At 43.0% G+C, this 25,012-nt stretch overlaps 2 protein-coding genes across 3 annotated transcripts in view; one reads left to right on the forward strand and one right to left on the reverse strand.

The window, feature by feature from the left end:
* The first annotated feature begins 962 nt into the window (after positions 1-962).
* MSH6 (mutS homolog 6) lies at positions 963-23,662 on the forward strand. 2 transcript variants are annotated; one of them, XM_006736826.3, is made up of 10 exons: positions 964-1,324; positions 12,285-12,484; positions 15,058-15,224; positions 17,019-19,563; positions 20,642-20,913; positions 21,881-21,998; positions 22,295-22,384; positions 22,920-23,074; positions 23,176-23,375; positions 23,492-23,662. In XM_006736826.3, the coding sequence occupies exons 1-10, from the start codon at positions 1,065-1,067 to the stop codon at positions 23,571-23,573; spliced, it is 4,089 nt and encodes a 1,362-aa protein (XP_006736889.1). In that variant the 5' UTR covers positions 964-1,064; the 3' UTR covers positions 23,574-23,662. The 2 variants fall into 2 exon arrangements, with proteins under 2 accessions (XP_081689645.1, XP_006736889.1); XM_081833519.1 differs by lacking the exon at positions 23,492-23,662 and having other exon boundaries at positions 963-1,324; positions 23,189-23,375.
* Positions 23,629-25,012, reverse strand: part of FBXO11 (F-box protein 11) — a 74,107-nt gene continuing 72,723 nt past the window's right edge. The window contains exon 22 of the mRNA XM_081832309.1: positions 23,629-25,002. Within this exon, the coding sequence (XP_081688435.1) occupies positions 24,820-25,002 (183 nt within the window). The 3' untranslated portion in view covers positions 23,629-24,819. The remainder of the gene's footprint in view (positions 25,003-25,012) is intronic.

Here is a 25,012-nt window from a genome sequence, read left to right on the forward strand (position 1 = left end):
CTCCCTGAACAAAGCAAAGAGCTGATCTTACATAGGTTTTTACCAAAGCACAGCTGTTGCTGATTGGGGCTGGTTTCCAGGATTCTAGATTCCACTTACTTATTCATAATTTGGGATCAAGGCCAAAGAACCGTCAGTCTTCCTATTTCTTTTTTGCATTTGGAGAATAGGAACTTTAGTCACACCCTGTTCCCTTTCTAGATCTGAAAAACTCTGCATCCTGAGACACACCTGGTCCAAAAGGTTCAGATAAGGAACTGTGGCCCTTTACTACTTCCCTCAGTTACTGAGCAGATTTAATTAATCTATGTAAAATAATTGGAAAGCTCCGTGTAGCTGGCAGGTTTTATTATAAACATGTAAAGTGCTTGCCACTTAGCATCCGTTTAGCAAGCGTGTCAAGTGCCTACTAAGGGCAACGTTCTGAGAATACAAGATGAACAGGAGACTTGATCCACCGCTGAATAAGCCTGAATCTCCACCCCCCTCCCCTGAAGTGCTCTAACCACAGGATTTTTCATGCAGGCGCGGGAAGCCGTTTCTCCGCAAGGGCCTCTTTCCGCGGCCCTTGGGTCCGCTTCCTGCAACCAGGCCACTCATGCCCACGCAGTGCGTGATGTCCGTACCGCGCGGCCCCCGCTCGCAGCCCCATCATGCACGCTTCCCTTCCAGAGAGGGCCGGCTTCCCGAGGCGGGGGCTCCGCGGCCCCGCCCGGCTTCCGGCCCGGGCGTTCCAGCTCAGACCAGCCCGGATCGGCCCCACGGAGCGAGCGCGCCAGGCCCACCCACCGCCGCTCCGGCCGCCTGGGGCTAGGGCCCCGCGCGGCCTGGCGCCCCCTCCCCTCCCCACGTCGCCCGGCGGCCCGAGAGGGCGGGGCCGGGCGCGCACCGCCCGCGACGCCGCCCGCGCACGCCCGGGCGCCTGCCGATTGGCCGCTGGGGCCAGTGTTCCTCCGGCGCAGCGCGCCTCCCCCCAGATTTCCCGCCAGCAGTCGCCGCGCGGTTTATTCCGTGCTTCCAAGGGCTCGGTCCGACAGAGCGGTTGGGCCTCGCCGGCCGTCGCTATGTCGCGACAGAGCACGCTGTACAGCTTTTTCCCCAAGTCTCCAGCGCTGAATAATGCTAATAAGGCCTCGGTCAGGGCTTCAGGTGTAGGCGGCGGCGCCGCCGCGGCCACCGGGGCCTCCCGTTCTCCCGGCGGGGATGCGGCCTGGAGCGAGGCCGAGCCTGGGCCTGGGCCCTTGGCAGGCTCCGCGTCGCCGCGGGAAGCGAGGAACATCAATGGAGGGCTGCGGAGATCTGCCGCCCCTGCGGTCCCCGCCAGGTAGCGGGGTTGGGGGGGCGTCGGGGGTGGGAGCGCAGGGAGCTTGGGGAAGGGAGGCTCGCTTTGGAGGACTTGGGGGGGTTCGCAGCCAGGCCTTAGGCTTGGAGGAGGTGGGGCTGCATACTTGGCTTGAAAGCGTGCGGGGCCTGAGTTTGTAGCCTTGGCGTTAGGGGGCGTAGATTGTAAACAGGGTAGGAGGAAATGGGCTGCAGGAAGAAAGCGGGGGAGGAGACGCGCAGACTTTGGAGGAAGAGAAGGGTACCACCAGGTGGGAGGCCGGGTTAGCGAAGAGAAAGGGAAGATGGGAGCATTGGGGGTGGGGCATGAAGAGAAAGGCGCTTTGCAAGCTCTGTGCGGGGTGCGCACCCAGGGCTGGGGGAGGGGCTGGTGCCTGCCTGCAGCGGGGGAGGGGTGGCGGGAAAGAGGACTGCCTTCGGGGAGGATGAACGCTTTGTAGCCCGGAGGCTGTGGGGGCGCGGCGTGCAGTGAGTGGGATTCGAGGAGGAGGTTCCTCGTTCGGAGCTGGGATAGGGAATTGAGGGCCAGCAGACGTTCGGGGAACACGCTTGGATGTTTGGTTTTGAGCCTCGGGCGCCTATACACTGGGAGCCGTGGGCCCTTGGCCTGCCTGTGGGCTGTGCAGGGGGTGGGGGTGGGGGTGGGCCGCGAGCTGAGCTCACCGGGGGTGTGTCACGCCGCAGACCGAGGAGTCTGATTGGTCCGAGTGAGGGTTGCAGGGCGGGGCGGGGCAGGTGGAGGGGCGCAGAAAGTGTTGGGATCGGCTAGGTCATCCCATAGGTAGGCCGAACGTGCACCAAGACAAATGAATTTAGAGGCTATATTAATTTTGGAAGTATTGTGTGGAGTTGAAAAAGATGCTATTTTATGATACGGTGTCTCTTGTTGACAATTGCATGGGAGGATGGGGCCCCGCAATATTTTCCGAGTCGAGAGTGAGACTCTAAAGGCCGTGATCTGGCGCTGGGCAGGGGTATACGGACGCGATTGTGGGGAAGCCTGCCGGGAGGTGTTCTCGCTCTGAGCAGTTCCGTGCTGTTCCACGGCTTGGCCGGCCTTTTGTCGGAGCAGCGGGCGACATATTGAAAAGCTCGCATTTGCTGTATCCCAGGTATTGTATTAGGCACAAAGGGTAATGGTAGCCCTTTGAAAGGATGAAGAAATAGAGGTTTAGAAAAAGTGAAAAACTCCCTTCAAGATCAGAGAGTTGGTTAGTGGTTCTGAGTAGGCTGTTTAAAATGTCGTGAGTTTTAGGTGTCCTACAGATTTTCCGAAGTCCTAAGTGGCATTAGTTTCCTTTAACCGACCCTTTTAGGCAGGGAGTTTAACTATATAGTTGTGTGAAGAGTAGTAGGATGTGTCTCTGGCTTACAGATTATTTTGAGCTCTTTTTTTTTTTTTTTTTAAGATTTTTTTTATTTGACAGAGCACAAGCAGGGGGAGCGGCAGGCCGAGGGAGAGGGAGAAGCAGGCTCCCCCCCGCCCGAGCAGGGAGCCCGACATGGGGCTCGATCCCAGAACACTGGGATCATGACCCCAGCGGAAGACAGCCGCGTAACTGACTGAGCCACCCAGGCACCCCTGAGCTTATTTTTTCTGAGAAACAGCAGATACGAGAAGTAACCGAATGTTACTCTCTGTAAGGGTCATTTTAATTTATAAAGGAAACCTCTATTTGTAAGGATGTCTCCAGGAAAAGATGGATGACTAAATCAGGAGAAACTAATGGAGAGCTTCTGACTTAAATCTGCATAACAGCCATAATCCTTGTTTGCTGTTCTTTCCCTGGTAGCCTCCCATACCTGTCCGCTCCCCCCCCCACTCCCATTTTTCTTTTGTCTTTAGCTGCAGATGGTATTTAAGGTGGTGACTTGGGCTATCTCTGTGAATTACTCAGTTTTCCTTAGTATCCAGTGTATACGGGGGTATACACGTTAAACTTTTGTTAGGTTTTCTCTCATTAACCTTTTACTACTAAGGGGGTCTCAGCCAAGAACTCAGAAGGATGGAGGGAAAAACATTTTTCCTCCCCTACATTTGCATCCTCCATAACAGACTGTTTTTCCATAAAATTTTCATCATTTCATCATGAGACATGCAAGGTGTATTATAATGTTTATTTGAACGTGAATTGATTATTATTATTATTTTTTAAGATTTTATTTATTTGACAGAGGCACAGCGAGAGAGGGAACACAAGCAGGGGGAGTGGGAGAGGGAGAAGCAGGCTTCCGGAGGAGCAGGGAGCCCGATGTAGGGCTCGATCCCAGGACCCTGGGATCATGACCTGAGGGGAAGGCAGATGCTTAACGACTGAGCCATCCAGGCGCCCCTGAATTGATTATTCTTGCATCCGTGCTAAAAGGCCTTCAGTCAACAAATGTCCATGTACCTACTCTGCCAGGCACAGAATTAGGCATTACGGATCCTGGATACACCCTTGAATAGGACAAGCAAAAAGGCAATTCTTGGAGCAGAAGCAGATTTATAAGCTCTATGAGCTTTGGTCAGGGGAGGGGGGGTTATGTGTCAGCGTAGGCTTTTGGCTCTTCAGGCTGAGACCCAAGAGATAGGTAGGAGTTAGCAAGGCTACAGTGGGAGTAAGGGGGTGTTAGGAAGCTGGTTCAGGAAAAAGGTCCTGCAGATTGTGATAGAAGAGAAGAGACAGGAGCCTTGGAGAGGGTGTGTAAGGATCCAGTCATGAGCAGACTGATAGGCCACAAAGACATTTAGACTTTTTTCTGAGGGTCAGTTGAAAGCTCTAAAAAGAAGTTGAGCATCTTTTAGTGTTGGTCATGTACATTTCCTCTTGTGCTTAAGTGTTCCAAGTGTTTTGCCTGTTTTGGTTTTTTTCCTAGTTCTTTGCCAGTGGTGTGTGATGCAAAGTCTTTTTCCACCCTGGGTAGTCCCTTTTTGCCAGCTTATGACATCTTTTGAACAGAAGTTACTAATTGTAATGTCACGTTTGTCAATCTTTTTCTTTATGGCTAATACTTCTATAGGTTTTATTTAAGAAATCCATAGGGGAGATTGAGGTTTTAGAAAGCTCACTCTGTGGGTGCCTGGCTGACTCAGTCCGTAGAACATGTGACTTGATCTCGGGGTAGTGAGTTCGAGCCCCACATTGAGCGTAGAGATTACATTAAAAATAAAATCTTAAAGAAATCTCACTGTGGCTTAAGTGTGTTTGGTGGGGAGACCTGTTGGTAATGGAGAGAGCATGTGGGTAGTGGTAGTGGGGGTAGGATTTAGAAGAGGAGTTGAGAGACCAAAGTGCTAGGTGAGGCATGTGTTGGTGATGATGCAGATAATGGGACATAAGAGCAAGGAGGGAGGCAAGATGACATCAGTTTGAAGTAAATGGCTATAAGAAGAGTAGAAGGAGGGGCGCCTGGGTGGCTCAGTTGGTTAAGTGTCCCGCTTTTGATTTTGGCTCAGGTCATGATCTCTGGGTCCTGGGATTGTGCCCTGCATGGGCTCCACATTCAGCGTGGAGTCTGAGGAGTCTCCCTCCCTCTGCCCTCCAAGGGCATATGTATGTGCTCTCAAAATAAATAAACAAGTGTTAAAAAAAAAAAGAGAAGAGTAGCAGGACGTATGTGTGTCCTGAGCCTGCGTCTCATACTTAATTTTTTCTGTAGTTTATTAAGATCATAATTGAGAGAGCTGTAAGGCTTCTGACCACTTAAATCTGGCTTTTTAAAAAATTACTATTATTACTACACATCTTGGCTAGTTTGTTTTTTACAGTCTTCAGTGATAATGGTCTCTCTCTGAACTGTATGCCCTGTTCCCATTCACAGACAAGGAACAGTCAGACCTGGCAAATCTTTTTTCAGCACCTTTATTTAAAGGTAACTAGCTGCACTAGTTGTAGGTGCTTTCCTAAGAACGTTCATACAGTTAAACATATTTATAGCAATACGTTTTTCCAACTATCACACCTAATATAATATTAGCTATTCTAAGAGAAAAGAATTTAAAAAATTCAAGCTCTTTAAAAAGTATCCTGTGGACTCAGTGTCACAGACCTAACTTGTTTTAATTGACATAATTAAAACAGACATTAAAGATGTTCAACTTGGGGTGTCTGTGTTGCTCAGTCGGTTAAGCATCTGCCTTTGGCTCAGGTCATGATTCCAGGGTCCTGGGTTGGAGCCCTGCATTGGGCTCCCTGCTCAGCAGGGAGTCTGCTTCTCCCTCTACCCCTCCCCTTTCCTATTTGTGCTTTCTTGCATATGCTTTCTCTCAAATAAAATCTTAAAAAAAAAAAAAAAAAGATGCTCAACTTGTCATAATTTGGTCTATGGGATTCTCTTTTGAGCTGCTTTTATGGCTTTACATTACCTCAGAGCTTTTGAAAATATTCTGATGACTGTTTTCCCTGCTCTAAGGCATGAAATTAAGCTGCTCCACAGAGAGTCTGGTTTCTGGGCGCCTGGGTGGCTCAGTTGCTTCAGCGTCTGCTGTTGGCCCAGGTCATGATCCTCGGGGTCCTGGGATGGAGCCTGCATCTGGCTCCCTGCTCAGCAAGGAGTTTGCTTCTCCCTCTGCCCCTCACCCCGCTCCTGGCTCTTGCTCTCTTACAAATAAATAAATAAAATCTTCAAAAAAAAAAAAAAAAGATCTAAAGAACCTGGTTTCTTCTAACTTTTAGGTTTCTTTTCCAATGCTATTTAGAAAATAGTACTAGACACCAGTTTAGATGCTAGTTTATATGGTCACCCTAGACCCTAGTGCATAAATGATGGGCCATAGTTAACCCAAGCTGAAGAAGGAAAAGGTATACGGGCAGAAGTGCACTGGTAGGTTGATTACTTCTGATTACTTCTTTTTTTCTCAGTACTGCATTTAGTTGTTGGAGGATAGGGGAAGTCTTCTCTAATGGTCCACCTTGAGAGTTAGGTGCAAACTCTGATAGCTGATTTCTAAAGTTGGCTTGAGAGTGTTTTCATGTTATGACTCAATGTTTATATGTGTAAGTTTTTGTTAGACAAGCCCAGTTTATCTTTTATTGCTTACAGCAGCAAATTCTAGTAGTGCTTTGATATCTACTGATTTTTTTCTTTTTAAGTAGATAGCCTTTTTAAAACGTTGATTATGAATTTGGGGCGCAACCAGTAATTGACACCAAGATTATGGACTAAAGAGAAAGCAAAATAATGTGATTTTAAAGCAAAAATCTGTTCAATGTATGTTTGGCTTTACTGAGACATTTCTTATTTTTAGTTGTATGAAGGCTTTATTGTTTTTAAAGTAAGCTCTACGCCCAATGTGGGGCTTGAACTCATGACTCTGAGATTGAGTCAAATGCTCTACCCACTGAGCCAGCCTGGTGCCCTAGTTGTATGAAGGCTTTTACATTTGTTTTTCTGAGCTGTCAGCTTTTCCTTTTTTTTTTTTTTTTTTTTTTACTGTCTTTGGAATCCCAAGAATATCAAACATTTAAGATATATTAACATTTTTGGGGGTCCTGGCTAGCTCAGTTGAAGAGTGGGCAGCTCTTGATCTCAGGGTTGTGAGTTCGAGCTCTCTGTTGACTGTAGAGATTACCTAAATAAACTTAACAAAAATTAAAAAAAAGATGTATTAACATTTTAAAAACACGTAAAGTCATAATTGGATCTTCTTTATAAGTACATTGTACGATAATCCCAATATTTATTTTCGCATTTTAGCTTGGGTTTTATTTATTTATTTATTTTTTTAAAGATTTTATTTATTTATTTGACAGAGAGAGACACAGCGAGAGAGGGAACACAAGCAGGGGGAGTGGGAGAGGGAGAAGCAGGCTCCCCGCAGAGCAGGGAGCCCGATGCGGGACTCGATCCCAGGACCGTGGGATCATGACCTGAGCCGAAAGCAGTCGCTTAACCAACTGAGCCACCCAGGCGCCCTAGCTTGGGCTTTATAAAGACCCAGTGTATTTTACATTGTAATAGAATCCTTAGATGTGAGGTGACTTTTCGGCCCACATATTTTCAAATTGGATTTGCATAGAGGTAATGATCCTTGTTAATACAGTTATATGAAAAGAGAAAGATGTTAAGATTGTCAGAAGATAGAGCCAAATATGAAAATACAGTAAACTGTACAGTAACTTGAGTAAAGCTTTAAATAGAGCCAGTGGAATAGGTGGATGTGATTTTATAGGATTATTAGGCACTTATAAGGACCAGTGTATGACAGATTATAGCACATTCCAGCTGTGAAACTCAGGCTTGCATTATATTTCCATACTTTAATGCTTTAAAAGATGTATTTATTTGAGAGAGGGAGTGCAAGGGAGAGAGAGAATCTCAAGCAGATTCCGTGCTAAATGCAGAGCCCAACTTTGGCCTCGATCTCACGACCCATGAGATCGTGACCCGAGCCAAAATCAAGAGTTGGATGCTTAACTGACTGCACCACCTAGGCATGCCCTCTATATTTTAAAATACAGTATTTAATGTTGGTAGGAAAACTTGAGTATTTGCATGGATTAAAATATATGTTCCTTTTATTTTGGTATTCTTTGGAAACTACACAACTACTAGAAATTAAAATTTTAAAATTACCTATAAAGAGGGGAGCCTGGGTGGCTCAGTTGGTTAAGCGACTGCCTTCGGCTCAGGTCATGATCCTGGAGTCCCTGGATCGAGTCCCGCATCAGGCTCCCTGCTCGGCAGGGAGTCTGCTTCTCCCTCTGACCCTCCTCCCTCTCATGCTCTCTGTCTCTCATTCTCTCTGTCTCAAAAAAAAAAAAAAAAAAAAAAATTTACCTATAAAGAGTTGAAGTTTGCCCACAAAATTAATAAATGTAAAAACTTTCTTAGTATTAAGTGAAGAAAAATTTTATTTTTAAAGATTTTTATTTATCTGGGGGGGTGAGAGAGAGAGTAGGAGCAGGGGGAGGGGCAGAGGGAGAAGCAGGCTCCCCCCTGTCCCCCCAGCAAGGAGCCCGATGCCGGGCTCGATCCCAGGACCCCGAGCTGAAGGCAGACGCCTAACCGACTGAGCCACCCAGGTGCCCTTACACAGTATATTTTATTACTTGCTTAATTCTCATTTTGGTTAGAAGCCACGGTTTCCTGGACCAGAATTTTTAAAGTGTCCACTTTTAGCGTTAGAGGAACAGTGCTTATTACTAAATGTTTTAGTCTTTGCGTTACATAGTGTAGTGCCAGTTGCTAACATCAGAAAAGTTAGGTTATGTGTAAGATTCTGTAAGTGTAAGATATATTTAGGGTAAGGTGATGTTGAAGAACAGTTTGAATAGTTCATTTTAACTTTACAGATAAGGAATTTACTTCAAAACTGATAATTGATTGTAATTAGCTTTTTTTTTTAACGATTTTATTTATTTGACAGAGAGAGACACAGCCAGAGAGGAAACACAAGCAGGGGGAGTGGGAGAGGGAGAAGCAGGCTTCCCGCCGAGCAGGGAGCCCGATGCGGGGCTTGATCCCAGGACCCTCTATCATGACCTGAGCCGAAGGCAGATGCTTAACCACTGAGCCACCCAGGCGCCCCGATTGTAATTAGCTTTTACACATTTTTTTCTCTAGTGAGTATGTACATTTGCCTTGCAAAATAAATTTAAAGATATTAAATTTTTAAATTGGTTGCTTGGAATTTTTGAGACCTTTGAACACTGTATAGTTCGTTTTACAATTTGTACTACATTTGCACAAGTGGGAGTTTTAAGGTAACAGTATTCTTAGCTCAAGTTAATTCCTTTGGGATAAAACTAGAATGAACTTATTCATGTTAAAACAGCAATATTTTATTATATAGTAAGTTTAGGTATAAAGCTAAAAAAAATTTTCCCCATGTCTTCTGGGTCTCAGAAACTTGAGTTACTCTTCATTAAGGATAGAAAGGAACTTTCAGGAGGCAGGCATGGCCATCTCATTTTTTTGCTCATGAATTTTGATCTAGGGGCGTCTGGGTGGCTCATTCTTAAGCGTCTGCCTTCAGCTCAGGTCATGATCCTGGGGTCCTGGGATCAAGCTTGCATCTGGCTCCCTGCTCAGCAGGGGGTCTGCTTCACCTTCTGCCCCTCCCCCGCTCATGTTTTCTTTTCTCTCTCTCAAATAAATAAATTCTTAGGAAAAAAAAAAAGAATTTTGATCTAGTCATAGTTTCTCTGGGAGCCTCCGAGCGAGACCACTGAGATTCCTGCAAGTGCTCTGTTGCCTCCTACCAGGCAAAATAGAATTCCACTGGATTTGAGGCATCCTGCTCCTTTGAACTTCAAATGTAACACCAAGATGTACATTCCTGCCAGTCTCTTATGCACTAACTCCATTCTTGAGAATTTGTAACTTTTGTAAGACATGTATGTAATAAAACAGTTGGTGTCCAGTTCAGCACTTAGTCCTTACCCTCCACAACTCCGTTCACAAAGGCAAGAAAAATAGTCATCTTTAATTTTACAAACCAAGAACACGTTGTAAACCTCACCCCATACTGGTCAGGCTCAGGGCTCATCCCCATATATATAATAAATTCAATACCTAGGGAAGGGACTGCCTCAAACTAGCCAGATGGGGTTCACGCTTTGCTACGTACACACCAAAACGTTACCTGCGTCTCTTTTAAGGGATTTAGTTGCCTTTAAGAAGGGCAGCCAGGGGGCATCTGGGTGGCTCAGTCGGTTAAACTGCTGGCGGCTCAGGTCTTGATCCCCAGGGATCAAGCCCCAAGTTGGGCTCCCTGCTCAGCGGGGAGTCTGCTTCTCCCTCCCTTTCCTTCTGTCCCTCTGCCCCCCGCTCGGTGTGCATTCTCTCTTTCTCTCTCATAAATAAAATCTGTAAAAAAAAATAAAGGGCAGCCAGGCTTGACAGATCGGTATCCCTAGTGATCCCCCTTTCAGAAAAATCTGCTTTGAAGCCTAATGTCTCAAGACTGTACAGCCAGAAATACGCTTCCTGAGGGGGGACGTGTTCATTGAAATAACATGTACTTACTCTGTTTGGCCAGTCTTCTAAAAATTACGGTCGGGTTCACACTCAGAACTGATAGTGTCTTTAGGGAGACAAGTTATTTCCCTCCTTTAGCAGCAGAAAAAGAGTACAGCTGTAGGGTAGTCTCAGGTACTTCCATACAAAGAAAGCTTGTGGTTTTCTGATACTTGCGACAGGCTTTTTGTGGTTAAGCGGCTACTTGGCCAAGAGTTAAGAGAAAGACGGCTTGACAGTAGGGAGGCTTGTTGAGCATTCTGCGTGGCTGTCAGGGTCTTTGTCTCCTGTCAGTGGACATGTTGGTAAGGAGGAAGGGCTTAAGGGAGAAATTTTTTTTTTTTCCCCTAAAGATTTTATTTACTTATTTGACAGAGAGAGAGACAGTGAGAGAGGAAACACAAGCAGGGGGAGTGGGAGAGAGAGAGAAGCAGGCTTCCCTCTGAGCGGAGAGCCCGATGTGGGGCTCGATCCCAGGACCCTGGGATCACGACCCGAGCCGAAGGCAGACGCTTAACGACTGAGCCACCCAGGCGCCCCTTGAGGGAGAAGTTTGAATTGTATAGACGGAGCTTCCTGTTTGAAGATCCACTGTGTGGTGAGCTTGCCGGCGGTACTTACGGATTTGTGCTTGTGCAGGTTGCTGTAGACGGCTGTAAGAGCGCACGTACCGTAAAGGCCCTTGACAAGAGCTCCCCCTGAAGTCATGCTGTAGTTTGGCTTTGCTGATGGGCTAGCCTAGGGGTTTCCTGTTCACATTTCTCCAGACAGGACTGCTTTAACTTCATGACTGGGTCTGAATAAGGTCGCCCCAGTGTACTAATGCAAGCTATTCTAAAATATTCTTGTTTGTAATGTACTTACTTTACTTTTGCAGTTATTTAATGAAAACCTTTAAGCAAGTTTAGAAAATCTTGGTATATAGTATTTGAGCAGAATTTATTAGCTGTTGCGGTATCTCCATCACTGAGGGACTCTGCTGGAGTCTTTAATTTTTACTTTTTTATTAAGTTTTATTTTTTAAGAGAGAGTGCGCGCACGAGCAGGGCGGGGCAGAGGCAGAGGGAGAGAGAGAATCTCCAGCAGGCTGCACAGCTAGTGCTGCGCCCAGCGCAGGGCTCAGTCTCCTGACCCTGAGATGAGGACGTGAGCTGAAATAAAGAGCCAGATGCTTAGCCTTCGGAGCCAGCCAAGCGCCCCTATTAAGTTTGAATTTTAATTCCGGTTAGCTAACATACAGTGTTCTATTAGTTTCAGGCGTACATCTGCTGTAGTCTTTTCAGCTCGGTTCTTCTTCCTCTCCCGCTACGCTCTCCTCTCCCTTTCTCAGGAAACCTTCAGGACCAAATTAATTTTCATGAAGAGTGAATCTTTGTTTTTGATTCTGCAGGCATATATACTCATTATTTTTGGGCGTGTTAGGCGCTTCTCTGTTTACTTTTTCCATAAAACCAGATTCCTAGGGGTGGGGGTTAGTAGTGTGCTAGGTAGCTTGTGGAGTGTTAACTGGAAACAGATTCCAAGCAGAGTCTGATGAGGTAATATTTATTATCATTAACCAATTACATAGTATGTTTGGTATTTTATTAATACCATGGGTCAGGTCCTGTTCCTGACACATCCCATAGTGTAGTATACACGTGTGATACATTATAGTTTGCAGAGCATGTACAATGAGTCTGTGCCTTTTTCTTTGCATCAGTATTCTACCAGAATTTGGCCATAGCTTATATAAACTTTGATTTTCTGAGAAACAGTTTCTCACCTTAATACCAGAATTCATTATATGACTTGAACATCTGATTTTTTAAATTTTACTTTATTTTTTTGAACATCTGATTTAAAAAAAATTCTAGAATGTCTGTGCTTGAATATTAATGCCAGAAGACTTCAAAGGAGTGTTAATGATGCCTTCCTTGGAATTGCTTATTTGTATGTAATTGCCTTTAATGTAACTTAACCAAATATTAACCAAGTTATATATTTCCTTTTGGCAACAGTTCTTGTGACTTCTCACCAGGTGATTTGGTTTGGGCCAAGATGGAGGGTTACCCCTGGTGGCCTTGCCTGGTTTACAACCACCCTTTTGATGGAACATTCATCCGTGAGAAAGGGAAGTCTGTCCGAGTTCATGTACAGTTTTTTGATGACAGCCCAACAAGGGGCTGGGTTAGCAGAAGGCTATTAAAGCCATATACAGGTAAGAGAGTCCACTCTTCAGAGTGTGTGTGAGAGAGTGTAAGAGAGCAAGCATGCAGCACATGAGCACAAGTGTCTGCGACTCCCATACAGTGACATTAAGTGTATTTTATGCCAGTAAATTTCAGGAGTGGCAGGGTGGATGCCTCCAGCATGGGAAAAAGAGAAGATGCAGCTGGTCTTTAGCTGGTTTGTTGTGGGGTGGAATTTTTATTTCTGTCTTTTCAGTTGACTTAATGGTAATATCATGCCCCTAAGGGAAAAATGTTTTCATGGTTAGATCTCATTTGGACCCAAATACCAAATTCAGGCATGAAAAGGGTAAATTAACAGGGCCCGATCTTCAGAGATCTAAGAGAAAGGCAGTGCGGTCAGGATATGTAGCAAATAGATCAGTGACACTGTCTAGGGTAGATGGAGATGCATGTTTACTTAGCCTTCAAAATCCTCACTTAGGAGCACATCTGAGTTGAGTTTCACATCAGACTTCTGGAACCATGACGTGCTTTTTCCAGGCCCAGCTTTTTTATGTCCTAGACGTCAGCAGTCCTGCCTGTGTAGCTTCACTTGGGCCTATCAGTTTCTTGAATTCTCCAGTGCACACGCACATTATGTTTGCCAGGTTCACTGCCCGTATACGCTTGAGCATGAGTAAGTCCTTATCCATTACCCTCAGATTCTCCAGGCTAGGGTGCTGTTGAACTCAGTGTTTTGGAATCAGAATAAGGGTCAATTTCCCAGGAATCTCTGGGAATCCTGCCTTTTGGTCATAGCGTCATCCTGCAGGGCGAGGAGGGCACACTGAAGAAAGTGCAGTCTGCACGCAAATCTGACCTGCAGGATGGAAAGAGAATCTGGAAATTTGGTTCTGTCTTCTGCACTAATTTGCTGTATAATCTTGGCCAAAAAAGTAACTCAGATCCTGCTTATTCATATGTAAAAGGAGAGTTGAACCAGGTAACAGAAGGTCTTTTTCTAGGACTAATTTTGAGATTCCTTTTTTTTTTTTTTAAGAGCTAGCACGCTAGTGCGTGGGGGCGGGGGTGGGAAGAATCTTTAGCTCAGGGCTCCATCTCCAGGCCCTGAGATCTTGACCTGAGCCACAATCAAGAGTTGGATGCTTAACTCATTGAGCCACCCAGGCACGCCAACTTTTGAGATTCTAAACAAAGCTTTGGCAACATGACTTTAATTTAAAAATACCCAAAAAAGTTTACATTTATGTTGTCATTATTTTGTAAAGGCACCCGTTGTGTACCACCTTTGCCCTTTAAATTCCCAAATTGTTGCAATAGCATGGATGAGGATAAACTAGGTTTTTTATTCTTTCTGGAGGGGGGAGGTCCTTAAAATTGGAAAGCAGTTTGCATCAGGGATTTTCTGGGGAATGATGAGGTCATTAGATAGGTGGGGGGTGCATGCAGCTGCAAACAGGCACTTGAGGAAGTTAGGAGCCACCCTCCAGTGGACTTTGATTGTTGCAATTTGTACTGTTGGTGCAGCTCTTTAGAAAAGTGGGCAATTGCACCTTTATTTTAGGCAGCCCATCAAGGTGCTAATGTAATGGCACTTTAGGATGTCCCATTAGTTTTAGTATACAGTAGAAAGAAGGAAATAATGTAATGTTTGGATCTGTTAAATTTAGACAAGTTCAGGTTTGTTTTCTAATTATATTCAGTCAAAAGAAAACAAAAAGACATTGCTAGTTAGGCCTCTGCCATTAGACTTGTGATCATCTGCATATAATCTTTTGCTTAGAGGATAGGAGTGTCATTTAAAATTACAGCTCTTGGGGCACCTGGGTGGCTCAGTCAGTTGAGCGTCCGCCTCTTGGTTTTGGCTCAGGTCCTGATCTCGGGGTCCTGAGATGGAGCCCCACGTCCCACTCAGTGGTGAGTCTGCTTGGGATTCTCCTCACCTTCTGCCCCTCCCCCCACTTGCAGGCGTGCTCTCTCTCAAATAAAATCTTTTAAAAAAAATAATCTGAAAGGAATAAAGGAAGAGTTTTACCTGAAAACAAAACAATTTGATTCAACCTAAAAAACAAAAACAAAAACAAAACCATTCAAAGTTTGAACTGGGTTACCCTTCCAAAATGTTAGTATCTCTACTAGTAGGGTTTTGTTTGTTTTTAGTATACCCTATTTAATTACCTTGGGGATAAACTTAGTATCATAGCTTCATTTAACTGACAGTGTAGTTTTTGCCTTCCTGAAGTGATTTTTTTGTACAAAGGGTCTCAAAACCCTTTTACATCTCCTGCTTCACCTGAAGAGGGGTGCCTTATCTATTTAGGGCCACAGTCCCAGGTCATTAGAAGAGAGATGAAGTAGTTCTGGGTGACCCAATAGTTAAGGCAACTTCAAGGAGGTAAAATAGGTAATTTAAGTTACTGTAGGCTTTACTGATCTATTATCAATCAAATGTAATGGGACGTTAAAAACTGTACTTGATTCTTCTCATGCTTGTCCATTAGTACACGTGTTAGACATTGAGCCCATTCCCTAGCTAACAGTTCTTACTTATAAATGAGGAAGATTTGCTTAATAAGAAATATAAATCTAAATTTTTTAGGTTCAAAATCGAAGGAAGTGCAAAAAGGAGGTCATTTTTACAGTTCAAAGCCTGAAATACTCAGAGCAATGCAACGTGCAGATGAAGCCTTGAGTAAAGACAAGATTGAGAGGCTTGAATTGGCAGTGTGTGATGAGCCCTCAGAACCAGAGGAAGAAGAGATGGAGGTGGGATATTGTTCAACAGTCTGTTGTTAATTATGTTGGGAAAGTGATGGAAAAGGGGGGGTATTAAAGTGATATTCTCTTGTTTTATATATATATGTATACACACACATACACTTTAATACTCATACACATCTTCTTTTATCTTTTATTTGTGAGAGAGTGTGAGCATGAGGAGGGGCAGAGGGAGAGGGAGAAGAGGGGAGAGAATCTTTTTTTTAAAGATTTTATTTATGTATTTGAGAGAGAAAGAACGAGACAGAGCATGAGAGGGAGGAGGGTCAGAGGGAGAAGCAGACTCCCTGCTGAGCGGGGAGCCCAATGCGGGACTCGATCCCAGGACTCCAGGATCATGACCTGAGCCGAAGGCAGTCGCTTAACCAACTGAGCCACCCAGGTGCCCGAGGGGAGAGAATCTTAAGCAGGCTCCACACTCAGCGTGGAGCCTGATCGGGGCCTTGATCTCACAGCCGAGATCACCACCTGAGCCAGAATCAAGAGTCTGAATGCTTAACAGACTGAGCTACCCAGGTACCCCAAATACTCATACACATACTTCTACACTTCTGTAGGACTGTAGGTTAAGTTAGGTTAGAATCTCAGCAGCCATTTTGCTTAAGTTCTCAAGCTTCAAGCCTGCTTAGAAGACACACGCCGTAAGAGGTAGTACACCATTTTGGTAACAAGTAACAGGACGGTAAGGACATGGTGATAAACTTGGTTATGATGTCTGGCAGTAAGCCTCTCTATGAGGGTGTGGTCAAGCCCTGGAAATTAATTACCTAATGTTCTCGATACTTTTTTTTTTTTGGTATTAATGGTCACTATTTGAGTGATTAAATCATTCTTCTCTAATTTAACAAATTAATGAACTATGTGCTTAAGAGATTGATTTATGACTAAGCCTGATGTTATGTTTTGTTCTGTTATAGGTAGGGAATAAACTAATGAGTATTTTAAGAGAAATGAAAGAAAAGAGATTTTTAATCTCATTTTCGAGGTTGAGGACAGGGGTCATAACACCAGTGAAAGGTTTAGAACTGGATGGTAATACAAAGATCATTTGGCCTCCTACAACTTCCCATGTGTGGGAGATCCATGATAAGTGAACTGTGCCTTGCCCAAGAAGCTACAGCTGGTCTGTGGAAGAGCAAGGGCTAGAAAGCCTGTATAGATGGCACTGCTTAAAATGGCAAACTTCGTATGTCCCTCCGGAAGAGGAGAGATGACCCTGGAAGAAAGATCCAGGCTAACAGAGGGAGATTTAAAGTTACTTCCACAGCTGACTGTTAATGAGGGTATCACCTGTAGGTATTTGGGATGTATGGTCATGCTAATGGCTTCAACACTATTGTACAGGATAAAACTGTCAGGAGAGAATTGCTTAATTCTATAGTGTGATGCTACTGAAATTGATACTTATTTTTTGGAAATTCCTTTTTTTTTTTTTTAATATTTTATTTTATTTATTTGACAGAGAGAGACAGAGCGAGAGAGGGAACACAAGCAGGGGGAGTGGGAGAGGGAGAAGCAGGCCTCCTGCCGAGCAGGGAGCCCGATGCGGGGCTCGATCCCAGGACCCCTGGGATCATGACCTGAGCCGAAGGCAGACGCTTAACGACTGAGCCACCCAGGCGCCCTTTTTGGAAATTCCTTAAAGAACATAGTTTCTCATTTCTGGAGCTGCGTTCTCCTCTTGATACAGGATACTGCAGCATATTGAGAGATACTCCACAGCAGTACTTTAATTTTCCAGATTTTGTCTTATATTTAAGTAACTCTTTCTTTGCCTGCCAGGTAGGTGCAACTTACTCATCAGGTAAGAGTGAAGAAGAAAATGAAATTGAAAGTGAAGAGGAAGTACGGCCTAAGGTCCAAGGATCTAGGCGAAGTAGCCGCCAAATAAAAAAACGAAGGGTCATATCAGACTCTGAGAGTGACGTTGGTGGCTCTGATGTGGAATTCAAGCCGGATGCTAAGGAGGAAGGGAGCAGTGATGAAATAAGCAGTGGAGTGGGGGATAGTGACAGTGAGGGCCTGGACAGTCCTGTCAAAGTTGCTTCAAAGCGGAAGAAAATGGTGACTGGAAATGGTTCTCTCAAAAGGAAAAGTTCAAGGAAGGAAATGCCCTTGGCTACCAAACGATCACCTGGCATTTCATCAGACACCAAGAGTGCTTTGAATGCTTTCTCTGCCCCTCAAAATTCTGAATCTCAAGCCCACATTGGTGGAGGATGTGATGATAGTAGTCGCCCCACTTTGTGGTATCATGAAACTTTAGAGTGGCTTAAGGAGGAAAAGAGAAGAGATCTACACAGGAGGCGACCCGATCACCCTGATTTTGATGCATCCACACTCTGTGTTCCTGAGGATTTCCTTAATTCCTGTACTCCTGGGATGAGGAAGTGGTGGCAGATTAAGTCTCAGAACTTTGATCTTGTTATATTTTATAAGGTGGGGAAGTTTTATGAGCTGTACCACATGGATGCTCTTATTGGAGTCAACGAACTAGGTCTGGTGTTCATGAAAGGCAACTGGGCTCATTCTGGTTTCCCTGAAATAGCATTTGGCCGATACTCCGATTCTCTGGTTCAGAAGGGCTATAAGGTAGCACGAGTGGAACAGACTGAGACCCCCGAAATGATGGAGGCACGATGCCGGAAGATGGCACATATATCTAAGTATGACAGAGTGGTGAGGAGGGAGATCTGTAGAGTCATTACCAAGGGTACACAGACCTACAGTGTATTGGAAGGTGACCCCTCTGAGAACTATAGTAAATATCTTCTTAGCCTCAAAGAAAAAGAGGAAGATTCTTCTGGCCACACTCGGGTGTACGGAGTATGCTTTGTTGATACCTCACTGGGAAAGTTTTTCATAGGTCAGTTTTCAGATGATCGCCATTGTTCCAGATTTAGGACTCTAGTGGCACACTATTCTCCAGTACAAGTCTTGTTTGAGAAAGGAAACCTCTCCACAGAAACGAAGATGATTCTGAAGGGTTCATTATCCTCCTCTCTTCAGGAAGGTCTGATACCAGGCTCCCAGTTTTGGGATGCAGCCAAAACTTTGAGAACTCTCCTTGAAGAAGGATATTTTAAGGAGAAGTTAAATGAGGACAGTGGGGTGATGTTACCCCAGGTGCTTAAAGGTATGACCTCAGAGTCTGATTCTCTGGGGTTGACACCAGGAGAGAAGAGTGAATTGGCCCTCTCTGCTCTAGGTGGTTGTGTCTTCTACCTCAAAAAATGCCTTATTGATCAAGAGCTTTTATCAATGGCCAATTTTGAAGAATACATTCCCTTGGATTCTGACATGGTCAGTGCTACAAGACCTGGTGCTGTGTTTGCTAAAGCCAATCAACGAATGGTGCTAGATGCTGTGACATTAAGCAACTTGGAGATTTTCACGAATGGAACAAATGGTTCTACTGAAGGGACCCTGCTAGAAAAGATCGATACTTGCCATACGCCCTTTGGTAAGCGGCTTCTAAAGCAGTGGCTTTGTGCCCCACTCTGTAGCCCTTATGCCATCAACGATCGTCTGGATGCTATAGAGGACCTCATGGTTGTGCCTGACAAAATCTCTGATGTGGTAGACCTTCTGAAGAAGCTTCCAGACCTTGAAAGGCTGCTGAGTAAAATTCATAATGTTGGGTCTCCCCTGAAGAGCCAGAACCACCCAGATAGCAGGGCTATCATGTATGAAGAAACTACATACAGCAAAAAAAAGATTATTGATTTTCTTTCTGCTCTAGAAGGATTCAAAGTAGCATGTAAAATTATAGAGATTATGGAAGAAGTCGTTGACAACTTTAAGTCTAAAATCCTTAAGCAGGTCATTACTCTACAGACAAAAAATTCTGAGGGTCGTTTTCCAGATTTGACTATAGAACTGAACCGATGGGATACAGCCTTTGACCATGAGAAGGCTCGAAAGACTGGACTAATTACTCCCAAAGCAGGATTTGACTCTGATTATGACCAAGCTCTTGCTGACATAAGAGAAAATGAGCAGAGCCTCCTGGAATACTTGGAGAAACAGCGCAGTCGAATTGGCTGCAGGACCATTGTCTACTGGGGGATCGGTAGGAACCGTTACCAGTTGGAAATTCCAGAGAATTTCATCACTCGTAATTTGCCAGAAGAATATGAGCTAAAATCTACCAAGAAGGGGTGTAAGCGATACTGGACCAAAACTATTGAGAAGAAGTTGGCTAATCTGATAAATGCTGAAGAACGGAGAGACGTATCATTGAAGGACTGCATGCGGCGACTGTTCTTTAACTTTGATAAAAATTACAAGGACTGGCAGTCTGCTGTTGAGTGCATCGCAATATTGGGTAAGACTTTGAACAAACTTTGGTTAGTCCTTGTGTCCCAGTTATGCGTTAAGATTTAAATCCATTGGACATTTGCCATTGAGGTAGATCTCTAAACACAGCTAACAAGGTGTATGTCTTGACGTGTATATACTTGCCTCCTCACTTGACAAATGGCTAGTTTGCCTGTAGCAATTTAAGTTCACTTTTGCCCTTACTCAGTCTTGAATAATTGAATGAAAGACTGAAAGGTTTTTAGTACCTTTTTTTTTTTTTTTTTAAAGCAGGGGATTTATTCTGCTTTGTTTTTAAATTCGGGGCTTGAACCCTGAGATTAAGACGTGAGCTGAGATCAAGAGTCATACGTTCCAGATGCTCAACTGACTGACCCACCCAGGCACCCCAGATTTTTAGTACCTTTAGTATCTGATACTGTTTTTGATAATGTTTTTTTAAGTTTCTCTTTTTTGTTAGACTAAATTAAATTAAAACTATGTCTTGGCACATCACTTCTTTTTTCTTTTTTCAGTTGATCTCTTTACATGCATATATTTTAAGATCTTAATCTTTTTATCTTAGCCCAAATTATCACACTTTTTTCTTATAGTTGATTTCTAAGAGCCCTGATTTATATATTTGTAATTTGGCAACCTTTTCAATTTCATAAATAGTTTCCTTTTTCTTTAAATTTCCAACTTATTTGGAGCCTTTGCTGTTTCACAGTTTAGGTTTTTTTCCTGTGTTTTAAAAATACAGTAACCATAGGTTACCCAAATTTGTAATAGAACTGTTCTGATCTGAATACAACTGTCCAGAATTGAATAGCACAATTATTCCTTAAACCAATACAACTTTGAACGGTTTGGTGGGTAATTTAAATCTTCCCTCAGCACAGGTGTTCAAAATTGGTGAATTTACTTTCTTCTTAAGATTCTTTTATGTAAGTTTGCCTCTTAGAAAAAAACATGTATAAAAAGCAACTAGAATATACTGCCCTCCTCTGAAAAAGTGTTTTTGAAAGACTTTTTAATTAGTTGATTTTTTGTGCTTCTCAAGCAGCCTCAAAAATGAAGCCTCACTTTTACCCTCTCTTTAACAGATGTCTTACTGTGCCTGGCTAACTACAGTCGAGGGGGTGATGGCCCTATGTGTCGTCCAGTAATTCTGTTGCCAGAAGAAGGCACTCCTCCCTTCTTAGACCTTAGAGGATCACGTCATCCCTGCATTACGAAGACTTTTTTTGGAGATGACTTTATACCTAATGACATTCTAATAGGCTGTGAGGAAGAGGAGGAGGAGGAAAATGGCAAAGCTTATTGTGTGCTTGTGACTGGACCTAACATGGGGGGCAAGTCTACGCTCATGAGACAGGTAAACTGAACATTAAGGTGTTGTTATACAAAGTCATTTGTATACTTTCGGAATATCTTACATATTTAGGCCACCCTTTCCCAAATAGCACATAAATTACATAGAATTCAGTCACCAGCATAATAGGAAGCAAAGGAAAAATGCTTTGTAATTGTATTTACCTTTATCAGGTATCTGCCTCATGTTATGGGGAGCATACATTAAAAATTCGAGATTTCAGGTCATGATTTCTTTATAAACTCTTTGACTTGATTGGATTCATTTCCTCTGAAGGTAGATGTATTCATAATGAATGAAAATGCTGGAGGTTTGTTTCTCAGTTAGCACTCATGTGTGGGAATCCTTATAAAAGAACCATGACAGACTTGTTCAGGTAGGAGAGCAGTTGAAATTCATGACCTCTAATAACTGTTGGAAACTGCTTTTGTCTTCTCTTTATACCAGGGGTTGGCCAGCCACTGAGCTAAACATATTTACATTTTTTAAAAGGTTGTAGAAAGGAAAAGAAATGTGACAGAGACATTGGACCCTTGACTAAAAATATTTGCTGACCCCCCTGCTCTCCTGTATAGGTTCACCAAATTTGCTAACTAGCAGGAGGCAGTAGAGTATAGTCCGTGGTTTTCAATCCCATTTTCGTTTTTTAATATTACTTGGGAGAGCTTCACAAAAAAAGTACAGAGGGGCTTCCATCGTCCCAAATAGATGCATTTGGTCTAGAACTGGTTCTAAGCATCAGTGATTTTAAGATTCTACCGTGTAGTCAGCCAGGGTTGAGAATCACTAATGCAGTGGGTTAAAAGGTCACAGGCTCTGAGGTTTAAAAAGCCAGTTAGGCCCTAAGCCTCTTGCCTACTTTGGATTGTGAACAGTTTTTTCAGAGTGCCTGACTCGTATATAATTGTTCTTATCTATCTGTATCTGCTTTTCTTTAATACATTAAAGACCTTTCCTCCTTCCTTCACAGGCTGGCCTATTAGCTGTAATGGCCCAAGTGGGTTGTTACATACCTGCTGAAGTGTGTAGGCTCACACCAATTGATAGAGTATTTACTAGACTTGGTGCCTCCGACAGAATAATGTCAGGTGAGTCTTCTTTTTCACCTAAGGCTTTATTAGTGGACAGTTCATTTCTACATTTTGTATGATAAATACATCTGCCTTGAAATTTGTGTGAGCCATTTAAATTCGATGTTTGGTTTTTCTGGTGTTAGCGAAGTGGAGTGCTTTCAGGCATTTGAAAATATTCTTCCTTCAGGAATTGCATAATCTCTTCATGAGATGTAACCTGTGGTACTGGGTAGCTCATGATAGGAACCCAAAAGATGAACGTACTATTTTAGGATTTTTAAAAAGATCTCCTCCTGTGTGTTTTTTTTCAGGTGAAAGTACGTTTTTTGTTGAATTGAGTGAAACTGCCAGTATACTTACGCATGCCACAGCACATTCTCTGGTGCTTGTGGATGAATTAGGTAAGACGTTACAATTTCCATTTAAAGGCTGTTTTATCATTCTTCTTGACGATGGTCGGACCTTTCTTAAAAAAAAGTTTGAACGCGCTCACCTTTGTGCCATAGACCCATAGTGGGAGATGGTAAGAGAGAGCATGTGAAAAGGTCTTTTAATTACCAAGGCTAAATTTTTTCATCGTACAAAAATATGGTTGTTATAGTAGGATGTTTCTGAACATCAGTGGTACCTGCAGAGTACTCTTTAAAAAAAGAAATGCAGGGGCGTCTGGCTGGCTCAGTCAGTAGAATGTGGGACTCTTGATCTCAGGGTTTTAAGTTTGAGCCCTATGTTGGGTGTAGAGATTACTTAAAGAATCTTTAAAAACAGCACCCTACTTCCAGGGCTGATAAGCAGAGATCTATTTAGCTAAACAGGGCCTATTATTTGGATGCACTAATTGAGGTTACCGTTTATCCTTTTTTCATTCCGTTGTGAGGTATATCCTTCTTGGTATAAGGCAGATATATAATTTATGCATATATTTTACTTTCATAGGAAGAGGTACTGCAACATTTGATGGAACAGCAATAGCAAATGCGGTTGTTAAAGAACTTGCTGAGAACATAAAGTGTCGTACATTGTTTTCTACCCACTACCATTCATTAGTAGAAGATTATTCTCAAAATGTTGCAGTGCGCCTGGGCCACATGGTATGTATAAATTGCTTATTCAGAACTTTAGATTTTTGACGAAATCAAGGCAGGTACTTCCATTGCTAGCACATGAACAGAACATATTTTCCTTTTTTTAGGCATGCATGGTAGAAAATGAATGTGAGGATCCCAGCCAGGAGACTATTACCTTCCTCTATAAATTCATTAAGGGAGCTTGTCCTAAAAGCTATGGCTTTAATGCAGCGAGGCTTGCTAATATTCCAGAGGAGGTTATTCAAAAGGGACATAGGAAAGCAAGAGAATTTGAGAAGATGACTCAGTCACTGCGATTATTTCGGTAATTATACTTGGATATAATTTTGCCATACAGCTGACCTTATTAAAACTGTAAAGGGGGATCGTTGATGCACTATGAAAAGCATGAACTGAATTTTTTTTTTTTTTAATTTTAAGGGAAGTTTGCCTGGCTAGTGAAAGGTCGACTATAGATGCTGAAGCTGTCCCTAAATTGCTGACTTTGATTAAGGAATTATAGACTGCATTGGAAGCTTTGAGTTGGCTTTTGACAAAGGTGGTAAATTCAGACAACATTATGATCTAATAAACTTTATTTTTTAAAAATGACCATTTTTCCATTTTCTTTCTAGGAAATTAAACCCTTTTAATTCTTATCTACCTTCTACATAATGGTTATTGAATACTCCACAATATATTAAGTCTAGATGTTATGGTACATGCATACACTTTCAGGCTGTTTATACCCACTGTCACCAATACACATAAATGGGGGGGGAGCTATGAAACTGTATAGGGCTGTATATATACTTGTCTCAGCTTAATGCAGGAAATTGTTTTTAATTTCCAGCAGTTCGTCTAAACTGTTCAAAAAAAAACTATGAACAGAGTTCAAATACAGGACTGTTTTGAAGAGACTTTCTAAAGTGTACTTTAAAACATAGTAGTTTTTACCTTTCACAAAACTGAGTTACAAGAATACTTTTTGTTTTACAGTGCATCCCTTCCTAGGAAGTCTCATTAAAACACTCACTTTTTCTAGGGGTGATTTTGAATGCTGCACAGGAAAGGGAAGGAAATAATAGTCTTAACTTTTCTTAAAGGATACCAGAAACATTGCTGGATATAATTTAAGATTAGTGTTTTCTCTTTCATAGAAAGAACGTACATACTGGGACATGAGTACAGTTACAGCAAGTCTAGGTGTGCTAACAAAACAGGGCACATTCAAGTACAAGAAGATTTGCTTGAAATTAAAAACAAACTACATGAGATTAAAGCATTAAAATCATATTTCTCAATCTGAATACATGTTAAAAAAAAATCAAAAGAAACGCAGAAGTGCTAGCTCACATTTTTACCATATTACAAAAGCAATTGGTACCCATGTCCATAAAGGCAGCAACAAAGCTGCTTGTCTATTGAAGAGTACTACTGCAAATTGGACTGCATTCAATGCTAGTTGTAAAAACACCAGCTTTTTTTCAGAAGTTGGTATCTGTACAAAATTGCAGCTTATTTCTTCACTTCTGTCCCTTCAAAAGTCTTTACACAGTAATGCTAAAACACCCAGCTTTGAGATCCTGAGTCAATATATTGCCACTTTCTTTTTGGTAGCTTGAGCTTCATAGTGTCAACTGACCTCATGTATCCATTTTTAATACAGTCTCTTCCTGTAGCATGGGCAAATATTTTAAATCTTCTTCCAAAAAAATGTTTTAAGTTATGATGTTAGAATGGCAGGACTTTTTCTTTAGGGAAGGAATTCAGTTGTGCTGCAATGTATTAGATTCTATAGGTGGAGCAGAGTCATATAGTGTATCTGTATCGTGTGTAGGCTCACCAGCTAATGTACAAGGATTAGACAGTGTTCCAGCACCACAGTCACAGAAAAACCTAAAGCAAAATGAAAACCCAAAAATTAGGAAAGTGATGGGCCGGGCGGGGGGGGGGGGGGGG

The sequence above is a fragment of the Leptonychotes weddellii genome, chromosome 10, assembly GCF_054177405.1.
Source record: "Leptonychotes weddellii isolate Sample4059 chromosome 10, ASM5417740v2, whole genome shotgun sequence".
Lineage (NCBI taxonomy): Eukaryota > Metazoa > Chordata > Mammalia > Carnivora > Phocidae > Leptonychotes > Leptonychotes weddellii.

Coding starts and splice junctions, on each gene's coding strand:
- MSH6 (XM_006736826.3), top strand. CDS start 1,065: ATGTCGCGACAGAGCACGCTGTACAGCTTTTTCCCCAAGTCTCCAGCG. Junction 15,225..17,018: donor CAGAGGAAGAAGAGATGGAG/GTGGGATATTGT, acceptor TTTGCCTGCCAG/GTAGGTGCAACTTACTCATC. Junction 19,564..20,641: donor TGAGTGCATCGCAATATTGG/GTAAGACTTTGA, acceptor TCTCTTTAACAG/ATGTCTTACTGTGCCTGGCT.